This window comes from Platalea leucorodia (genome assembly GCF_965183815.1).
Source record: "Platalea leucorodia genome assembly, chromosome: 3".
NCBI classification, from domain to species: Eukaryota; Metazoa; Chordata; class Aves; order Pelecaniformes; family Threskiornithidae; genus Platalea; species Platalea leucorodia.
The window spans coordinates 19,076,259-19,097,951 of record NC_138825.1 but is presented as its reverse complement, the minus strand read 5'-3'; the positions used below and the strand labels follow the sequence as shown (position 1 = coordinate 19,097,951).

Below are 21,693 nucleotides of genomic sequence, written 5' to 3'. Positions count from 1 at the left end.
GCTGTATGCCTGCAAAGTCATAGAGAATATTTTAACTTCTGTAAGGGTTGAAAAAGGCACTTCAGGATGCTTCTTGGACACTCGTGATACAAAGGGATGTAGGCAAACAAGCCGAGCTGCAAGTGTGCCCCAGAGGACAAGGACGAGGTGTCCCAGATACTCAAGCACATCACAGCGCCAGTCCCCAAAGAGGACCCACAAACTGGAACAGAGACCTCCATGAGGCAGCAGAAAAACAGCCCTGTTTAGGATTGCCCAGAGTCCCTCTAACACACTCTGGTGATCCAGGGCACTGTACAATCACACCGTAGTTTGCTACCTAATTCATTCAGAATCATGTGGTCCTAAACTAAGGCCGCTTGGTTCCCCATGTTGCTAATCTAGTTAACCGCATATTGGCTAATTTGCAGGCTTTAACTCTCTGCCAAGTACAGCATCTCACAGTCTTGTTTACTCTGACTGCCTGAAAAGTCAGCAGCCACATGAAGCCGTACCTCATCTGGGGATGCAGAGAAACCAGCTGCTAGTGCCTGCTGTCTGGTGCAAGTCTGTGTTTCATTTGCTTTACCGTCATAACTGTTGTTATATAACAGGGCGGGGGGGAACAAAACCAAAACAAAAAAACCAATCATCACAGGGGGGTGGGAGGAAGACCCTGGTTCTTATATAGGAATGTCAAAAGCAGGGCCAGCGAGCCAGTTTGCTAACTCACTGTATGCAAATACACCTCTCGTGTTCCTGAACGTTAGATATGACTCAAAAGACCAAAGCCTTCTCCCCAAGTTTACCAGAATTTAGCCCAAATAATTTTGAAAACTGAACCCAGCTGCTATGGTTTTTACTGAATACCCAGTCTCCTGAACTTCAGCATGGGTACCTGTCTGCTGGAGGCAGACCTGGGCTGATATACCTCTAAGGGGGTGGGTAAAGTCCATTAGCTCCACCGAGGCTGCACCATGGACCACTATTACAGAGCAACACATGGTGCTAACTGCAGCCCTGCTATACCCGCTCTGCTGCCTTGAAGTGCAACTGCAGGGCTTACAGGCCCTGATTACTTACTTTTAAGTGCTTCAGAGAGCTACTGTACACAGCGAGGCAGCTGCACAACATCAAAGCTGCACAAAACATAAAACAATTTCCCACAACACCACATTAAAGCCAAGGCAAGAACCACGAATTGAGCCAAAGTGATGCAGAGTTCAGTCCTCAGACTTTAAAATCCCTCTGCTCCCACAGAAAGATTAGTTGCACTGGTCCCAAGAGCCCCGTTTTTCCCAATACCATTCATCTGCTGAGCAGAACATCTGTTGGCACAGTTTGGGGTGCAGGACTGAGGCTTCAGGACTGCATTTCTGATTTGAAGGGCTCACGAAGATTACAAGCAGAGAACACACAACCTCAAAACCTGTAAAACAACAGGTACATTTATGGTAACAGAGACAGACCACCATGGAGATGAAGGTGCAGGGTAGGCATGTTTAGAAGCCCACGTTTTCCCACATGTTCTACCAGGTGGCAGCCACCAAACCACGTTTGGGATACTGGGCCTGCTAAGCCCTCTCAGTAACCCCCACAGCACAGCACATGTCAGACAGCAGCCGACCATGAATTCACTGGGGGAAAAGTGACATAGAGAAGCAGAGCTGTTTCTTTACTTTAAGTCTTACAAAGAGCTGGAAAAGATCTTGTTTCATTCATTTCTGAAAGACAAAAAAGTGTCATCATTTGGATGGAAAAATAAAAGTGCTAGCAGATGAAAAGATTTGTTCAGGCTATTGAACACCCATGTAATGAAGGTGATGGAGACTTGAATTGGTGGTAGAGACAAGAGAAATTAGGCCTGCAACTCATTTTACCTGCCATGAACTTTGAAGAGGTCCTGAAAAACACTTTCAGCTTCCATCAGTCCCTGATAAGAGCTTGGCAAAGCACATACCACAAGCTGGAGGATACCCAGACTCACAGGCGGGTAACAGCCTGTCTCAAACAGACGGCGATGTAACAGCTTCTTCCTCACTCTCCTGTACTGGAGGACGTCGTGACAAAATAAACACGGAGACGAGACACGATGAGGAAGGACCCTGTTTCCTTGTTAATGGCTTTCCATTCAAATCCTCTGTGGCTCCAGAAATTAGCTGCCTGAGCACTATGGAAAGGAAAAATAGGCACAGGCTGGTGGATTTTTCTTATTTTTTTTATTTTATTTTATTTTATTATTATTTTTTATTATTTTCTTATATTCCCCTTTTCACCTTCACTATTTTAAACAAATCTCTGTGCCTACAGTAGAGAAAAATATTTGTATGGCTAACTTGAATTTAACTTGTGTCAAAGGGGTGGTGTATTTGGGGGTTTTTTTGTTTGTTTGTTTCATTTATATAGCTGCTCTTGAAATAAAATTATATAGGATGCAATTCTGCCTCCATTTCCCTTCATTGAACCTGCTGGGGGGATGGAAATAGTAGGAATTAGAGGACTAAGTCTGACCCAGTTGAAATCAAACAGCCGCCGTGCCCAGCCTGTGGACGTTTTGAGAAACGGCTCCTCTTTTGAATCGCATTATCCCTGTCAGTCTTGGGTGGAGAATGATTTCCAGTCACTAGCCCACAGCAGACGATAATAACAAATGAAAAATAGCCGAGCTATCGTTTACACTAGATGCCAGAAATGAAGTATGGGGGAATTCTGCAGGGACAGCATATCGGTGGGAGAGCCGAGGAGGAACAGCATCGCCCGGCCCGCTCCGAGGCGGTGGCAGCACAGGGGGAACAGCTCATTTAGCAGACAGCTCTTTTTCATCAAGCTGGTAGCTGTGTGCTGAGCCTTTTGTATGAAGCAGGGTTTGCTCACAAAAAGAGGCAAACAACAAGTGTATTGAAATGCCATAAATCCCATGTCGTCAGAGCTCGAAGCAATTTGACCCTCCATGCAAAATTAGGCCTTGTGACTGCACCTAGAGGCAGGCAAGTAATTGAAACATCAGTACATCTAGAAGAGAACATGTAAATGCCAAAAAAAGGAGAATTTGGGAGCAGGGAGAAAAACTTCACATGGAACTAGTGCCTGGGTAGAGGTGACTGCTAACAGTTTGTGGATCCCAAGCCAGCCGCTCCTCAAGGCCCTGCAAAGTAGATCCCACACGGCCTCACCAAGAGCAAGGGTCAAGCAGCTCAATGGGGTGCTGCATTTTGCAGTGCGTATATACCTTCTCATATCTGCTCTGTGCTCTGCAACAGTATGTTCTTCCCCGCATCTTGTTGATGGTCTTGCCCAGCTACACTGCAAGCTTGCTCAGGCTGGAGATCCTTTCTGCGGTGTTGTCCTCAGGAACAAGAGAAGTTCAGCAGCATGCACTTTGCCTCCACCATGCATTTTTCTGCAAGAAACTCTAGGCATTCAGCCACAGGTAAGAAAGCATTTTGGTAAACTAGCCAAGTAGGGTTATCCCTTCTTTGCAGATGGGGAAACTGAGGCACAGAACTTGGAAACACAAGTTTTCAGCCTTGACAGTCACGGATTTCTCATCACTCAGTCCTGAGATACTTTGGATACCACTGTGATAGCTTCAGCTGCTAAGGAAACAAATCTCTTTCCATACACCTTACTCACGCTGTGTCTTTCAATACCTGATCTGAGTGAGAGTGATTATGTCGGCGGTTTCACCATTATCTTAAAGCAAAGCCAGGACTTCACCATCTTTCTTGAACATAAAACTCCATCTAGTTAACAGCATTTTCTGAATTTAGCGAGGCTTTTCACAAGACATGCTGCCTCTCAAGAAATGAGAGAACTAAAAGGTGAGCTTCCTGCAGGGAATAGCTTTGTGCTCTGCTGTGGGGCATCAAGCACTGCTCCGTATCAATGTGGGCATTTATTGATGCCAAATTTGATGATTTTTGAGCAGTTGCTGAAAGACAGGGGAGGTTTGCATTGTTTGTACCTAAGAGTAGTAAGATAAGTGCCCAAAAAAATAAGTGTCCTTGAAATCAGGGTCTAGTGGCAAGCTTAATACTGTGACAGGCTCTGCTGGAGGCTCAGGCAGGGTCATTTTCCTTTCTACAGCTGCCAAAGATCTCTGGGTCTGTGGGGCAAACATTGACGATGAAATTATAAAAAACCCTAGGACTGATTGATTCTGGCTGCTTGGTTTTTTGGTTTTAGGTTTGTTTTGCTTAGGAGCCACAGGAAACCATGAGAAGAGATGACAGTTTAGGTCTTATCTCATTTCCACCAGTGCTAATAGCAAACCTGTAATTGATTTCAAACGTCAGGGAAAAACCTTCAGCACACAGACTAAAAGATGGAATAAAGCTTCTTTATGTAGCCTGTTGTCTGTGCATTTTCTAAAAGATGCAATAAAAACCTTCACTGGAAATATATTCTTCAATAAAAATACAAATTTTCTCCAAACACATAGTTTGGTTGTGATCTTTTATTTTCCACAGAACGGGTAAAAAAGATCAAAACAATTTTCAGCTAAACAGTACTTGAGATGTTCAGAAACATTTGACAAAGCCGTGCAAACATCTGAAACAAAAAAAGCTCTCATTTTTATGTCAAAGTCTTGCCTTGTTAAGTTTCCATTAAAAAAAAAAAAAAAAAAAAGTTTTGGCTAATACGCCTAGTGCTTTTGTAGGAAGTTTAAAGTTTTAGAAATTTCCCAGAGAAGCTACAGCTTCCGAGAGGAAGTTCTCAGCTCATTTTTTTTCCTAAAGCAAAGGAATGGCCCACTGGGATCTCACTGGCCCCCCCAGTCCCCAAAGAAGCCCTAAGGAGAGCCCTGGAGGAGCTGTTGAAGGGACATGGTGCACACAAGACTTGCACACACTCCTGCAATCCAGATCGCCACAGCATTCGGCAACGGAGACTTGCCTGAGATATAGACCAAAATGTGTCGCTGGTTCAGCCAGGAAAGGAGTGAAGGCGGAGGCTGGCTGCAGAGCCCTGAAGCCTGTTACACTGGGCATTTAAGGCAAACCTAACCGTTTGGACTGAACATCTGCTAAGGCTCACCCCAAAAGCGCTGGTGGACCTTTGCATGGATGGATCCAGGCACCCTCCTCACGCTGGCCAAAAGGCCCACTGCTGTCATTTCAGCATCTGAGCGGCCTTCCTGGTGTGAAGAGACATGCAGCACACCATTTCTTTGAGGATCAGTGCCACTGGCTACAGGCTGCTTTTTCAGAAGTGTCAGAATTTTGTGTACCAGCCCTTACCCATAAAACATATCTGCTACAGAGCCATCGGTGCATCACCACAGGAGACAGGGAAGGAGCTAGCTAGCATTGAATCTGGTTTTTACATGCATTTTGCTAGGAATAACAAAGACTATTATAATCCTGCATTCCCAAATGATCCTTTAAAATTTTTTTTGAAACTATGACTCAAACTAATAAGTAAAATCTGCTCCCATGCAACTAGCCAACTAGTTCAAGTTCCTTTGGCAAAGGGCATTAACCACAAAGCAAATAACATGTTTGCTGCAAGAATGACAAGAAGGGAGACCTACCTTCATCTTTGTTTTTTGTTTACACGCTTCCATTAGTACCCAGGGAAGTTTAACTCTGGGCTGGGGGCCATGGCATAGTCAAGTCCTCAGGTTTCAGCACTCCTCTGGCCATCCATCACCCTGCAACTTCTCCTCAGCAATTCAGTCCCGAGGCATTAAGCTGTCACAGCTCACTAAGAAATTAGACTTGATGACACCTAAGCGGATTCATTAATGCATTAAGCAAATGCAATCTGATTGGTTCCTTTTTTTAGGCGTTTGGCAAGCAGTGTGCAAACAAACCTGGAGGATGAGGCTCTCGGGGGAGGGCAGGCAGCTTGCCAGTGTTCTTGCTTAAACAGAGGGAAAGAAAGTACCAGCTCCACACAGCCACACTTGAATTTACAACCTACTGCTTGCTTCAAGACAGTAAAAGACAGAAGGTGGCATCAGTTCTGCCTTCTGGAGAGATGATGCAGTTTCCACACGTGTCATAGCACACAGGGCATTTCAGCTGTTAAAGGCAAGGTGGCACTAATCATGACCGAAACAAATCCCATGGGACTAACTGTCCCTTGCATGTGGACTGAATGACACAAACCACCTCTGCATTAATCTTCAGGCCATACAGGGAAAATTCTCATCATCCATAACCACGTGGCTGCTGGCTATGCAGCTGCACTGACTTACAACCTTTACCATTCACTGCTCTTCCATCCTAATAACACAGCCTAAGCAACAAGGCCACCAAACCAAAGCAGTGCGAAGGGAGGCAGTTGCTGGTGTCAGGTACGTATCTTCACTGCTAATTCTGTCACATCCATAACACGCACCGGCTGTCACAGGTGGTGAGACTCGAACATCTGTCCTTCCCAGAGACTCACGTTCCATTACTGATAAATATAGCTATCGGCCCTGTAATTCGGTAGAGTTACAGTTTTGCAGGACACTTGAATACTTTATGATTGGCATATATTTGACTTGTGCAGGCAGCTTGCCTGTAGTACTTTCACCTTGGACTATGATCTCATGAGACCTCACAAATTAAGCAGGACCAGGCTGGAAAGATACTTGAAGGAGAATCCTTAAGTGCAACAGGACACAGGAGACGCAATTCCATAAGAAACACACTTCTAGGAGATACTACCACGTGAACGGTTTGGTAAGACATTTTGTGCATGATTGCAAAATATGCCTTCTTTGGTGGGGGCGGAAATCAATAAAATCCACACCAGTATGGTCTACACATCAAGTATACCTATACTTAAGTATAGGAATAGTATCCATCTGATCTGATCAAATAGGATGTAGCTATTTGTATTCCATTCAACTAATTTCCCCTGAGGCACCCACCACATACATTGCCATTCTTCACTGCAAGGTGACTGTAAAGCACCTATACGGCAGAGGATAAGGCAGCAGTTCCCTGCGCAGCACAAGAGTGGCCGTATGCTGGGTCAGACTGAGGGTCTGCCTTGCCCGCAGCTGTCCTCTGTAGTGGGCTGCAGTAGACGCTGGATGAAAAGTAAGAACGGGCAGGCACATAGTGATGCTTAACCTCCTCTCCAAGTTACTTTAATTTACTAGAACTACTGCTCTTGATTATTTTCCTATAATAAAACAAATGCCAGCCTCATGGTTCTGGAGAACCTAGCAAGAGCAAAATAATACACATGCAGCTCAGTGCTCATTCCTTCCCCCAATATCCAAGGAGTCCACACAGCCTGACACTGCAACCATCTCACTCTAATAGAGTAATTCCCATTTTTCATCTAGGCTTTGCACTTACGGATGGGAAGTCCTCTTATGCCACTTCTCCAGGAAAAGGCTACCTAGATTGCCACCAAAGGAAGCAAGGCAACCAGACTTCAGAACCCCTACTGATAATTTCCTCATTTTGTTTTAAAAACCTTTTGTTTCTCTCAAGACCTATTTAATTCTACTGCTGAATATTTAAAGAGATAAGATGCTTTGCTAAAGTTTTAACTTAGCTGCTCGTTCAGGTAATGGCTGATAAAGCTCTCAAGTTTTAAAGAAAAACAGTATCTATTGACACATATTTTCTTTGTTTAGAAAAACAAGCTTTGGTTGAAATGTTTGTGAATAAATTAGCTGACAAATATAGCTCATTTTGCTATCTACAAACCAATACTGACTTTTATGCAGAAACTGATTATTAGCAAATATTTTCCAAATAGCTCACAGAAGCAACATTCAGCTGAGTAATTATTCTTGGAACAATTCACCACACTGCTGCCTCTGCGCTCGTGGTACATGCGCAAGTGGGTGCCCAAGCCATATGGCGTTGTTTCTGCTTCCTAAGTAATTGAAGCAGGCAAAAAAACAGAAACAAAATGAACCCTAAATTACAGCTGCTTTTCAGTTTGAATTTTGCACAAGCAATTATATGTGCTAAAATTCTTGAATCTTTGCAATTTCTGAATATTTCACTGAACAAGCCAGTAGCTAGGCAAAAAAAACTCCTGCAATGGCAACTGCAATGCAGCTTTTCCCAGAAAATATCACAACATGATCATGCATTTTATTCACAAAAACATAAACCAACCTTTCTTTGACCCATTCAGCCTGCTCTACTAGTTTCTCATCGTAGGACTCTCAGGGAGTCTGAAGTTCTGGACAAAGAAGTCATTTGCTGCAGAAGAAGGTAATGTGTCAAAGTATAAGTTTTTATGAGTGTGTCCTACTAGACAGATATTCAGGAGCTCTGCATCTGCTTGGGTAACACTGGAGAAGGCATTTCTGTTTCCCGTGTCCCAAGTGTCCAGAAGGACACGAGACCACACAGTTCCACAGCCCCAACCCACCACGAGCTTCCCCTGGCACCCAGCCCACCCCCTGCTACCTCCACAGGGAAGCTCTTCTGCTCATGGCCAAGTCAGGGCACACAAGCCCCAGACGGCTGGGTATCTCAGCGGTAGAGCTGAAGGAGTAAATCAATGCCTCTTCATTAGCAGCCTAGTCTTTGTTTCACCCAACTGAAGCATTGCACTTACTTCTCCTAAAGGACAGCTGCATGAGTGCAAACTGCATGGAGATGGAAAGCAGCAGTAACAACTTTCAGACCATCACTGCATTATTTGGGTTTTGCTTTGACACATCAGGAGGGTTACACGAAGACAGACTGGATCCTGAATAGTAGGCAGCATCACCATGCAACTGACCCATTATATTTTGGGGAAGGGAGTGGGAGAAGGGGAAGAACCACCAGGCTGCAGTGTGGTTTGCCTGCTCATCACAAAACCTTTCCAAAATGTCTAACATATCAGCAGTCTCCTGACCAACAACTGCAAAACCTGCAGACTCCTGCATGGCACTTAAATAGTTAAATATATTTCAGTGCACAACCCCCTACCTCCTCTTTCCAAGCAGGAGTCAATGTCTTACCCTGTTTCACATCTGGCCATCACTTTTTTTTTTTTAAGCTGTGTAATTAAGAGCTTATATAAAGTTGATTTAAAGAGAGTCTGCACTCTGGATGACTCCACTGAGAGTGAGGTAAAAAACCCTTGACAGGTCAGGGTTGGGTTCATTTGCTTTGTTTCCTCGAATATCTGAAGTTTCAAGGAGGGGTCCTAGGGAGTGCAAAGGATCTGAACAGAGGTGTGACTGGAAACCAGATCCCTCGGGGATCTTCAGTTCTTGTCTAGTTCATAAATTTCCCAACAGCTCACATCAAGCACTCTGAAGCAGAGATCAGGGCTGGGTTTATGCTCTCCATTAGGATGAAATATTGTATCTGCCCATGGCGGGGCTCTAAAATACCAAGCCCAGCACTGCCAGAGATGGGAGTCTGGATAAGACAGGTGACCTAAGCCCCATCCCACCTCTCGCTTCACACATTCCTGATTAAGCACACCTCATCTCTCACCTTTGTGAAACAGGTCAGTTAAGTTCACTGCAGCTTTATTCCTCTTGCAAACCCCTGCCTAATTTTCAACTAGCTGATTTCACAGCCCTTTGCAGCCACGTAATCAACAGCTTATTTATAAATACCTTCTCAAGCTTCATACATAGTGCCAGCAGGTGGTTGTCACAGCTCCAAAACCAGGTGCACGCTCCAAAGGCAGAGCTGGGTAGACACACCTTCATGGCTGCACCATCATTAGCAAAGCAGTTTCAATAATATATAGCCAGGGTGTTTCAGAGCACTCAGCAAAGGTTTGTGGGTTTGGGGTGCAAGTGCTAAGCACTCTGCAAAGACTATATAAGGGCTAATTGGGAAGGGAGGAGTGAGCAGGGAACCACAGAGCAAGGCAAGGGGTGAGGACCGCTGTCAAGGAGGCAGTTTCTTGTTTTCAGTCAGATCATTGACCCTCGGCTCCAGATCAATCATCCCCTCTTCTCCTAAGACTTTACTCACTATATGAGAGTGGTTTGGTGCTCACCAAAAAAAGGGGAGTCCTTCATCTCAGTCAGGCCGTTATCCAGTCAGGCATCCACACCCCAACCAGCTGTGGGAACCGGCCCTCTGAAACCAGGCTGGAAACTCTCTGCAGAGCGAGATGAAGCAAAACCAAAGCAGTTCCTGAATTTTCCCAGTAGCACCCATTTAGCACCTGCTCTTTGGCGAGGTGTTGGGCGCCCGCGGGGAGGCGTTGGGAGCAGGAGGGGGCGCAGGGCGGCCTCTGTGAGGAGAGGCCGGGGCTGCCCCGCGCCGCTCCGGGCCGCTCCCGCCGCAGGGCCGGGCCCAGCCCCTCAGCCGCGGTGGCGGCACCCCGGGGAAAACGTGCTTAAGGAAGGGCGAAATGCCACAAAGACAGAGAGGCGTGAGGGGAAACAAAGTGAGAGAAACGGCCCTGCGAGCGCCGAGCTCAGAGAAGGAGGAGGGGAGGAGGTGCTGCAGGCCTCCGAGCAGGGAGTGCCCTGCAGCCCCCAGAGGGGAGAGCACGGTGGAGCAGGTATCCACACTCAGCCTGTGGAGGACCCCGCACCGGAGGAGGAGGTAGATATTTCCTGAAGAAAGCTGTGGCCCATGGAGGACCTGTTCATCATGAAGGACTGCAGGCCATGGAGGGTACCCCTGCTGGGGCCGGGGAAAAGCGTGAGGAGGAAGGAGCGGCAGAGAGGAGCTGTTATGGACTGACGGCAGCCCCCATGCCCCTGCGCCACGCCATCGAGGGCACCAGGGGAGGCAGGGTGAGCGAGCAGCTGGGTGGGCATCTGGCAGCTGGCCAAGGTCAACCCACCACAGGTGACATTGCTGCACTGGCACCGTAGTGACAAGAGGAGATGAAAAACATAGGATCTCCGTGTAAGCTCCAAGAGAAACATGGGGTGACCAGACTCCACAAACCCCACTGTAGTTCTACAAGATGGCTCAGATACAAAGGCAAGAGGTACCAGTATAAAACATTATGATAACTCCTAGAGGCCCCTTTTGGCAAGGCCTGGAAAGCAAGGGAAGATATCTGCAGCTGTTTTAAGACTTCTCATCGCTTGCAGCTGTATTCATATTTCTAAAAGGAAATTACAGGGCAGCACTTGAGTTCTTCCCTCAAGGCACACATCAGAGGTGAACTTGCACAGTCGCTCATTTTTGTTTCCCCCCCGCCTCTAATGAACGAGGATTTCTTGCACACACATACACCTCCCTTCCGCTCCGTCAGCCTTTCCTCTCTTCACGTACTGAGCTGGAATTGTTCCCTGTGAAATCATACTTTAAACCCTTTTAGAGTACAGAAATGCAGAATGCTGCAGTTAAGATAGCTGGACCAGATGAGACCCCCCAAGTCTCCCCTCTCTTCAAGATATTACAGCACTATCATACAAAACAGTGTTAAATGCTGTTTTCTAAACAGCACTGTTTATTTGGCCCTGGCAAGTGAGAGGTGTTAACCAAAGGAAGAACTGACAAACGGAGGGATGCCGAGAGGAACAAGAGCAGGCGCTCTTAGGAGATGCTAATCTAGCAACTGAAAGCATCGAGCTGGCTGGGGACGTTAACGGAAGGAAGATTTGTACAGGAGAATCTACTCTAATCTAATCCTTCAACAGCCATAATGTGATGACGCTTGGAGCCCCACTCAGCAAGCCCTATTTTTGACGTCCAGCGCATTTCTTAGCAGATGCAATTAAGGCTCTAATCTTAAATCCTCAGGAGAAAATAAATCTTGGGCCTCAAAGTTAGAGGCCTTGTCTAATCGGTCATTTCCTCTCCTGAGTGACACAATGATATGGGCTCCTGTACCTGGCCTCAGCGTTGTATGCTGAACTCCCTCTGGCAGTTCGCTAGCTCTCAACAGCCTCAGCAGCTGGCACCTATGACTCTCCTGGGCCTCTGGGACCTTGGCTGCTGTCTCCACCAGTTTCTTCTCCCAGCACATCAGTGATATCTCAGTATCAGACCCTCTCAAAAGGCTCTGCCTCTGCAATGTATTTAACCACATACTTCAGTCTAGAGCAGAAGTTTCAACTGTGGCAAATGCCACGCTGCAGCCATCACTGCCTTCAACAGATTTGTGGAGAGATCAAGGCGGGAATATGGCCTTTACAGAAGAACTAATGGAGGCATTGATTTAGAATAGTTTTTTTGCAGTCACCCCCTGAGGAACGTAACGACTGCCCAGAAATATGTCTATCCCTGCCCTGACCTCAGCATTTGGCTCTGATCCCCTTCCCTTTTCACACTAGCCCCTACCAGCAGGGAAAGGTAGGGGACAACAAAGGAACATCACAAGGTTTTAAGACTGGCATGCCAGCCTGCGAAGAACGGGGACTTGCTGTTTCAGACCACCTGCATATTCAGCCTGTTCACCAATAGATGAGGCTTGGTTCTCCTGGGAGGTGCTTTTTGAAGCCCTGGGAACTAGAAGTACACTTAAAAATCAATGAAAGCTGAGATTCTGTGCACACTAGCAAAGCTTCACACACCAGAGAAACACACTGTGCAAATTAATTTGGACACATAGACCGTGCTTATTTAACTCCCTTTTCTACAGATATCTTCTCACAAGGACTGGATTAGCATCCTTTATGGTCCCTGAGTGCACTTAATTTCTGCATATTTCCAAAAGTGCTATTACTGCTTTACTTAAAAAGTGATCATCGAGTTCTTTCTTTTTTTCTGTCATTCCAACGTTTTAAGAACATTTCAACAGCCTTCCCTACAGAGAAGACAGACTGATGCGGTGCGAGACAAAGAGCCAAAAGTAACGTTCAGAGGGGCACACGCTGAGGCTTGCCTGCGTGATGGACCACAAGGGCCTGGGGACGGATCCCAGGCAGCGCAGAGTGAGGTGGAGTACTACAGCGGTTTTCTGTTAGCTGCATTTTCCCCACCATTTTGCAAAGCAATCAACCATTTGGAGCTGTGGACTGAAAGACAAGAAAAACCTGCCTCGATGGTTATTTTGTCTCTTCCAATCCCCAAAAGCTATATTCCTCCTTCTGAGGGTATTTTAGGTGTTTCACCACCTGGCCCAGCAACAGAAGCAATCTGATATTTGGTCCCCTTTCCAAAATAGTTTGGACTACAGCACTGTTATCAAGAAATCCATTTTTAAATGCTGGACTATGACTGGTCCCAGGAACACCACTGCTTCCCAGAGCAGTTCTGAACAACGAAGAACTGAGAGCATTGCATCTGGTGAGCAGCTCTGGGGCAGGATTTCATTTGCACTGCTGCCCACTGCACTACCCCTCGGCAGCTCTCCTTGCCAGGACTGGGTGGGAAACAAAATTTTCAGGTTGAAATCTGAATTTTAGATGGATGAATTCAATGGACTTGAATTTAAAAACAAAAACAAAAACTAACAAAAAAAAACCAAAAAAAAAAAAAAAAAAAAACAAAAAACAAAAAAAACCACAAAACCCCCAAAACTGACATAATTGGGGATTGTTTTGTGAGTACCTAAAGGAGATAAAATGAAAATATTAAAGTCAGTTTAATAATAATCAATGCCAAAGAAAAAGTCAGCAGTTCTGTTAGAATACTAAAAATGCTTCAGCCTCTCCCCAATAAAAACAGCCAAAAAAACTTCAAATTTTCTCTTCAATTTTTCCCTCCCTTATCATTCACTTCACCCTCTCCCTTTTTTGTGCATCAAACTATTAGTCTGCTCAAAATTCACTTTTTCTTCTGCAAATGTACCATTTCCAAGTTGAATTGAAATCTTGTTTCAAACTTCAAGCTTCCGGAAAAGCAAAGTATTCAAGACACCACTTCTGAACTAAAAGCAATCTTACATCCATAACAATATGCACTTCTCCTAAAAGACAATCAGACTGGAAAGGAGATCATCCATGAAGAGCAGCGAGGACCACGATTCTGACCCGTGGTGTGGAGACAAGGGTGGCCTTGCCCGGGACACAGGAGGAGGATGTTAGTCAGCCCACCAGCGTGTGCAGCGGTGGTTTCCTACTTGCAACATTTTGGAAGCACCAAGAAGGACCTGGATGCCACCTAGTGCTGTTCCACCCAGGCTTTAATTGTATTGAAATGCAAACACTAATTTTTCCCATCTTTTACAGGCTTAGCACATCTCGCATCAGGCTGGCTTATCACCACTGCAGCAGGGCACGGAAGATCCAGGGATGTGCAGCCAAAGCCTCCTGCACGCTCAGGAGCACGCCGGGTGCTGAGCAGATGGTTGCAGTTCTTCTGCTTGCAGTTTCTAGCAGGGGTCACCACGGTAATAATACACATTAGAAAAAATCATCTAGAATAAGCAAAGATTGGCAAATTAAGTTAGAATTCATGGCACTTGGCGGGGAGCAGGGGGGAACCCCTGGAAGCACCAACCGAGCTCCAAGGTTGTTATCAGATCCCTTCGCAAAGCAGCAGCAAGCGCAGGCTTCAGTGCCTTACAAAGGGAGTCTTCTGTGGCATTACCTTAGAGAGAAATTTATTTACAGATAGAGGGAAAAACCCTTCCTCTAAACATGAAAATATTTCACTGGAAATGAGGAGACTGTAGAAAAAGAATTGTCACTTTAAACTCCCTTTATTTAAAGGTAAAGTCAATTAGTTTGAAGCATCCACCAGAGTTCATATTTTCCAGAACAGTCTTCCCTTCATCCTATTAGTTTCCTTTTCCAAATCTTTAATTGTATCAACAAACCCTATTTCAGCTACACACCTTGCTTTGAGGAGCCCGAACGCACGACGAAGCTTCAGAGAACTGCAGGTTTGGAGAGGACCCAAGCTCTTTCCAGCCTACAATTGCTGGAAGCCAGTCAGCTGAGACAGCGACTACAAATACCCGTGTTCTTACGTTCCCCAAGTTCACACGACGAGATTTTTTGCATTACAGGAATCACAGCGCAACTCCAGCAAAAGCAGATTCTACCAACCTTCGCTGTCAACCCCCCTTCCCAGAAAACCCAGGTTCAGCTGGGGCAGAAAACAGTTATTTGATCTGATTACAGGAACTTCCAACTTGAGGCAGCTGAAAGGGTCATCAGTTCCTGTACCAGACAGTCGGTGTGATATCACTTCAATCTGACTTACCTATACCACCTTTTTGGGAAGTGTCACAAATGGTCTCGCCCGATTCAGAGTGGGAAGATTTTTTTAATACTTTCATTGATGTGGACATGAAAAAGATTCTTGTTGATGCCAGTTTCCCACAGCAACTGTTGCCTTGGTTATAAATCATTTATTGCCCCCCGTCGGCCAACAGCTGAATATAAAGAATGAGTTTACTATGGGTGAAAGAGCATGACAAACGCACAAGCCCGCTCCTTCTGAAACGTGCCATCAGGCACCGAAATATTGTTGACTGTTTTGTTGCAGGGGCTTTGGGAAGTCACTAAAATAACCAACAGACAAGTGCTCTCTGACCTTGATGGAAGCAAACGGTCCTCCAATTCACGGATGCAGAGATCAAGGGGGTCCTAAGCTTGTGTGTGCAGTAACCATCGTGGGAGGAACCTAGAGACAACCCCCTCCCCTCCAAGCCCCCATGGAGCTTAAAGGAAATATTTTCTTCTCAAGGACAAAATGCACCATTAAGTCCTTAAGTTATTCCTAAATAACTTAGAGTGCTCATTACTGAGCCAAGGTATTTTAAATAACCTAGTTAACCCCATCTCCATGATTAGAAGAGCTTTGGATAGACTCCAGGTCTGACCATGACTTCACTTCCCCTCCTAGATAACGTGAGATTCACTCACACAAATCTTATTTATCTCTCGTACCTCCTTGCTGAGCAATTTTTTATCTTGCTGCCAAAACAGAAGCAGAGATGAAGGCACTTGGACAAAATTTTCCTCATGCAGAGGCCCAGGCTCTCTTCCAAGCAGGATTTTCTTTATGATCTTCTTGATTTTGCAAGGGCTGGGTATAAGGTAGTTTTGAAGAAAAGATCCAAAAAAGAGACTATGTTTTAGGCAGCAGTTCAGTCAAAAACAATCATGCTGGCAACAACGACACACGTTTTAGCAAGTCATCTCCTCTGCTCGAGCGCAGTGACTTCCCACACGTTATTTCTGCAACCCCAACAGGAAGTGGATCTCTCTCTCTCCAGTTCAAAACAAGCCCTTATAGATGTCTAAATGAGCTGAAAACCACCACAGCTGTCACAACATTAGAGCTGAGGCATCCAGACACCGTAACTGAATATTACATGCTACCTGCTTGAGAAGATCGCCTCCAAACCACAGCTCCAGCCGCCCTCCCAGTGCCTCCAGATGCTGCGCACACCCAGTTAGAGAGCTTAGGGACCTACATGCTGGGAGAGATACGGCAAGACTGATCCCAAACCCAATCCCAAACTGGAAGGGTATGGCCACCTGGCAACCAGCTGAAGTAGCAGTCACCCGCTTGTAGCAGACTGGAGATGTAGGAATAATTTTTCCTTCCAGGATCAATCATACTGCTCTCTAAAGCAAAACTGATGTTTTAAGCCACCCCCCATAAATTAACTCACAAAATACCTGGCTTTCCTACAAACCGGGGAAACGGAGTGTCTCCTGGGTGGTTCATCGAGGTCCCACAGCTGTGAGTTTGGACACACCTGCAAGGAAACAGAGTGTTTGCCACAGGGCTCCCTTCCAGGGAGCAGGGAACCAACATCCCGAAGGCCACAGATGAGTTTCTAGGAGGCTTAATCTTGGTTTATGCACAGGCTAAAGGGGCAAAGTCAAAACTGTGCACAGAGTGAGTTTTCCTTATCACCAGCCAGTTCCCCCCCACGCAAAGAAGGGCGAATACAGTACCAAGCCCTTGTGTCATCATAAGACAGCCTAAACTACAACTTGGCTATCAAACTATAAGCCACCTCTGTAACTTTCACGTGCAGTTTTCAAATGTCTACTTGCTGATGTTCCCAGTAATCAGGAATTTTCTAAGAACTAGCTGTGCATCCTAAATCTTTCCTTCTTTTCTCCCCTTCCACGCCCTCCTCCTCTTACAGAATCATAGAATCATAGAATCGTTAAGGTTGGAAAAGACCTTCAAGATCACCGAGCCCAACCGTTAACCCAGCACTGCCAAGTCCACCACTAAACCATGTCCCTAGGCACCACATCTACCCGGCTTTTAAATGCCTCCAGGGACAGGGACTCAACCCCTTCCCTGGGCAGCCTCTGCCAGTGCCTGACTGCCCTTTCGGTGAAGAAATTTTTCCTAATATCCAACCTAAACCTCCCCCGGCGCAGCTTGAGGCCGTTTCCTCTCATCCTATCACTTGTTACTTGGGAGAAGAGACCGACCCCCACCTCGCTACAGCCTCCTTTCAGGTAGCTGTGGAGAGCGATAAGGTCTCCCCTCAGCCTCCTCTTCTCCAGATTAAATAACCCCAGCTCCTCTTCTACCCTGTCTCCAATAACATGTTTTGCTTTTGCTTGCTTCTTCTTAACCAATGTCATTGAGATAAGTTATTTCGGGACAGAGAAGCCATTAGCAAAAGCAACTTAAAGGATGAGCCAAAAAAAGTTTTGTTTTTTTAAAACCAATTAAATCACTTCCCATAGCATGCAGGGAGACCAAAACATCCATACTTCACATCCATACTTACACAGCAGAACCTTTGACAGACATAGGTGCACATCCCACACGGGCAGCTCTTATTCCCCTACCAAACTTCTGAGATTCAGATGAAACACTGAAATATTTAGCAAAGGAGGCAACAAGCACCTCTTGCACCAAGTGCTGGTGTAGTACCAAGTCCTTTTGCAAGCAGGAGCACAACAAGAGGCGAGGATGTGAGCCACACCGTCTTACAGCAGGATGCATTTAGCAACAGTGCGACTGTGCCATCCTCAAAGGCACAAGGCACGGGTTGCTCTTGCGGCCCCGTACTCCAAGGAATTTTTGTGGAGCTGGCGTGACACCCCCTGGCCACCTCTGGTATTGCTCCTTATCGCATGCAAAGTTTATTCACTTCTATAGCCTGGAAATAAGGCCTGGACCACATGAAAAACAGCAAACAAAAATCCCTTGCACTGTGCAGTGGTACCTGGACAAGCGTTAAATACACACCTATAAATGGGACACAATATAAGTTAGGCAAATAAAAACAAAAGTACGCCTCAGAGTTTCCACCCCATTGATTTGTTGACTGCTTAACCACAGAGGCTTGCTCTGGACACTCCTTGGGGCTCTTGGCACAAGGCCTCATCCAGCCTCCGCTGCTCCGAGTGAGCAGCTACGCTGTCCTCCTTACTCTCTTGCTCCAAAACTACCAGGATGACGGCTGCAAGGGAGGACCTACCCCATTTCCAGCCTCTTTCTCCAGACAATGCTGCGTCTCTGAAAGATGGAAGACACGAACAGCTTAGTCATCAGCTGACTGAGACCTTGGCTTTGCAGATAAATAGTTGTAAGGATTAGAAAGTGCACAGAACTGTCAGTTATCAGCTCTAAGGGGAGGGAAACTTTTGGAACAACCAGCCCAATTGCTTGCAGCTGCCATGCCCGAATGGTTTCACACAGAACAGCTCCTTGAAGATGATACAGGCAGAGGGCTCAGAGGACAGTGTTACGCAGCTGTCCTAACACCAGAGTAGACCAGAACTCGTACCCCTGCTACCAGCTTGCTGCCCGATACTGAAACAGATTCACAGAATCTCAGTGTCGGTGAGATCAAGGAACAAACAAAATGTTTTTGAAATCCCCCTCCTCTTCCTGCTGCCAGGTTCTCCCACAGCTCCACTCCTGCAGCAGGTTTCTGGTGCACTGACAGGACGGACACAGGGAACGCCTGCCTTACAGGTGCAACGGGGAGTGGTGCCAAGTTTCCAGTGCCACCACTCCCCAGACCCAAACAGTGCCAGCGAGGTACTCGGCCTGCTCTGACCCCAGACCAGGGCTCCTGCTTGGACTTTCGGAAAGCCTGGGACACAGGTACCTGGAGGACCTTGCACAACCAAAACACAGCTGCTCCTTGTGTTACTCTGTGCCCCAAAAGCTCAGCAGAACAGCACTCACCTGAGATGCAACAGACCTTCATTCACATCCCTCTCTTGCCCAATTTGAAGCCTGCCTGCATATAGTAACATCTGTACTGGTTAAAAACTTGTACATCAGTTAAGCCTAATTTGGTGGCTTGTGGAAGTACAGACAGTGCACAAGCGTTGCCATTTATTTTCACAGCATCTCAGAAATGAAGTAAAAGCCCAGCTTTACAAATTATTAAGACACTAATTTACTGTCAGTTAAAACCCCCTCCAAAGACTGGAAACCTCCAACTGCTGCCCTTCTACCTCCAGCTCTCCAAAGACGGAACACGTCTCTTGCAGCTTTGTCAGTGACACAATCCCCTAACGCCTCCAGACAAGGCTGCGACCCCAATGCAGTCTCCGAGCAGTGGACAAACCAACAGATACGACTGAAACACAGGGAGCAAAGAAATCGATAACAACAGATGCTTTGCAGAACACTGTAACCTTTTAGGTTCGCTTCCTCCTCCACTAGAAATCTGCTTTTTACAAACAGCATTTCACCCTTAACCACCACCCTTAGCTACCTAAGGTCTCTCTCAACAAACACCACAGGACAGGTATTTGGTAAAGGAGATGTATATTTATTCACTTTACAAAGAGGGCGGTATTTAGTTGCAACAGCTCCATTTATAGACAAATATATTATTGTACATTATAGTGGTGAATGGCTCAAACCTTTACCTTGTTTTGCTCTTAAAAATGTGTTTGCACCACTTCAGCTTCCATTAGCTGAGCAAATAGCTGTCCTTGTTCTGCCAATGAAAGATTAAAAATCCGTAATAAAGGTATAGCTGTGCGCTATGTATTCACAAGCATTCACCTTCTCGTTCCCCTGTTACTCCCCTCTCCCCACCCAATTCAACACAGTCTATCCTCTGGGTTAGCATTAAACTTATATACAGCCTCCATTAAAACAAAATTAGGAGCCAGTGATACTTCTAATGTCCTTTTGAAGCACAAGAAAAGTAATTGATTTATACATAGAAAAGTCTTGAGTTCAAATTTGTTAAAAAAGAAAAAGCCATTTTTAAGTCAGGTTGGCATTTAGATATTGCCATGGCATGGCTAAACCAATGGAGGATGGGGCGGGGGGGAGGGGGAGAAAAGAAATTCAGTAGAGAATTTAAATATTACAAAAATATCTTTTTTTTTTCTTTTTTCTGTTTTGTTTTGTTATTTTTTTTTTAAAAACGCAGCAGGATGCCCACTTGCTATTGCTAACTGAAGCATGGAAAGAAGGTATAGACCGGTTGTCTTTGATCCTTGAATATTTGAAACAAATTCAATGTAAAGCTGAACCAAGTTTACCACACAAACAGCGGTGGCAGATTTATTTCACTTGAGATACAAATGCATGTCCACATGACAGGCATAATCCAACCATGAGGTGGAAGAAATGTTTCTATAAGTAAGCGCAGGGAGATAGGGCGAGAGAAGGCTGGCATGGTTAAACATTCTGGATTCGGAAATGCACAGTGCCCCACCTGTGCCTCTGCACACAGGCTGTGCATGAGTCTGCACTCCCTATATGCAGATATGGCATCTTTCAGCAAGATGATCCAGAATTAGAGTTTGGTGGCCCACTTGTTTCAACTGTTAAAATTATTCTTTCGTGCCGTTATTCTTCTTCGCTTTCATTTTCTGGTTCCAAATCAGAATCACCATTGATCTCCTTTTCAACAGTCATGTCTTGTTCATCAGATTGCTCCTCTTTTTCCTCGTCTTCATCCCAGTTTTCCTGGGGAAAAAATAAACAGGAATGTTTGAGCCTTTGACAGTCACACAATTTCTGTTAAAAGCAAACGGGAGAAGATCTGATCCAACCCCACTTACATCAGAGTCCTTATCTGCAATCATCTCATCATCTGAGCCTTCCTCCTCTGAGGATTCTGCAAAGAGAAAACAATCCCTCAGTCTGGAGAACAGACTTTAAAATGTCATTGTGCAAACAAAGCCCAGCCCCACACGCTGCTAAGTCTCCAAACTGTGCTGTTTCAATTCCAAACCTAATTCTACCTGAAGATTAGGTTGATCAACATGAATTAGGACTTTCAACATGAATTAGTAACTTCCCTTATGATTATGCAGTATGAAGTTGCAGTAGATAAAGGCCAAATTGGAAGTGTACACGCACATACGCTGACATCCACTACCTTGACATCCTGCTGACTCAAACGTAACAGTGCCTTGACTGTATCTACCTTAGCAGAAGGGCAGCTAACACTAGAAATCTGAGACTGCCAGTTAGGTTAAGCAGCATACTGAACTTCCAATTAACTGATTTCTTCATTTGTGAAGCAGGGCTGGGAGGGAATGAAAGGAAATAAAAGGAGGGGAGGGAAGGAAGGAAGGAAGAACCAACTACAAGATGCCCGCATCATTAGCCACCAACCTTCCTGCCATGGACTTCCCACAAAAACTCTCTACTTGCAGATTGTACGCTAATAGATAAGCATAGGAACATGATGAACAGCCATCAAGTATTGGCTGTCACGTGAATTCAGGAGCTGAGCTACACCTAGCACACACCACTTACCATCCTCATATACCAGCTTTGCAGTCTGATTAACCTCAGTTACATCCTGAACTGTTTCTGATGCTGCAACCTGAAAGGAATTTGCAGATTAGCCTTAGATGCAATCATATATTCCAACCTTAAAAGTCAGCAAAACTCGTAACAAGGTAAATGAAGTCCACATCAAGTTTAACACAGATTAATTCATTTATAGTAGCAGCTTAACAGCCAAGCAAGTACAAAGGACAAAGTAAAATTTTAGAGGCATCTGCTCTGAAGTGGC

General features: G+C 45.5%; 1 protein-coding gene across 2 annotated transcripts in view; it reads right to left on the bottom strand.

Moving 5' to 3' along the window:
- Window positions 1–3,208: 3,208 nt before the first annotated feature.
- WDR43 (WD repeat domain 43) overlaps window positions 3,209–21,693 on the bottom strand; it is a 41,957-nt gene continuing 23,472 nt past the window's right edge. Inside the window, exons 16-21 of one of the 2 annotated variants that reach the window (XR_014227631.1) lie at window positions 21,432–21,501; window positions 20,729–20,784; window positions 20,380–20,633; window positions 16,388–16,467; window positions 15,650–15,788; window positions 3,209–3,379 (exon numbers count right to left, since the gene is read on the bottom strand). Coding sequence is in view for 1 of the 2 variants with exons in the window: in XM_082306564.1 (XP_082162690.1) it covers window positions 20,514–20,633; window positions 20,729–20,784; window positions 21,432–21,501 (246 nt within the window). In the remaining variant the exon portion in view is untranslated. Of the gene's footprint in view, window positions 3,380–15,649; window positions 15,789–16,387; window positions 16,468–19,514; window positions 20,634–20,728; window positions 20,785–21,431; window positions 21,502–21,693 lie in introns of those variants that run through there. The other variant, XM_082306564.1, reaches the window with a different exon arrangement.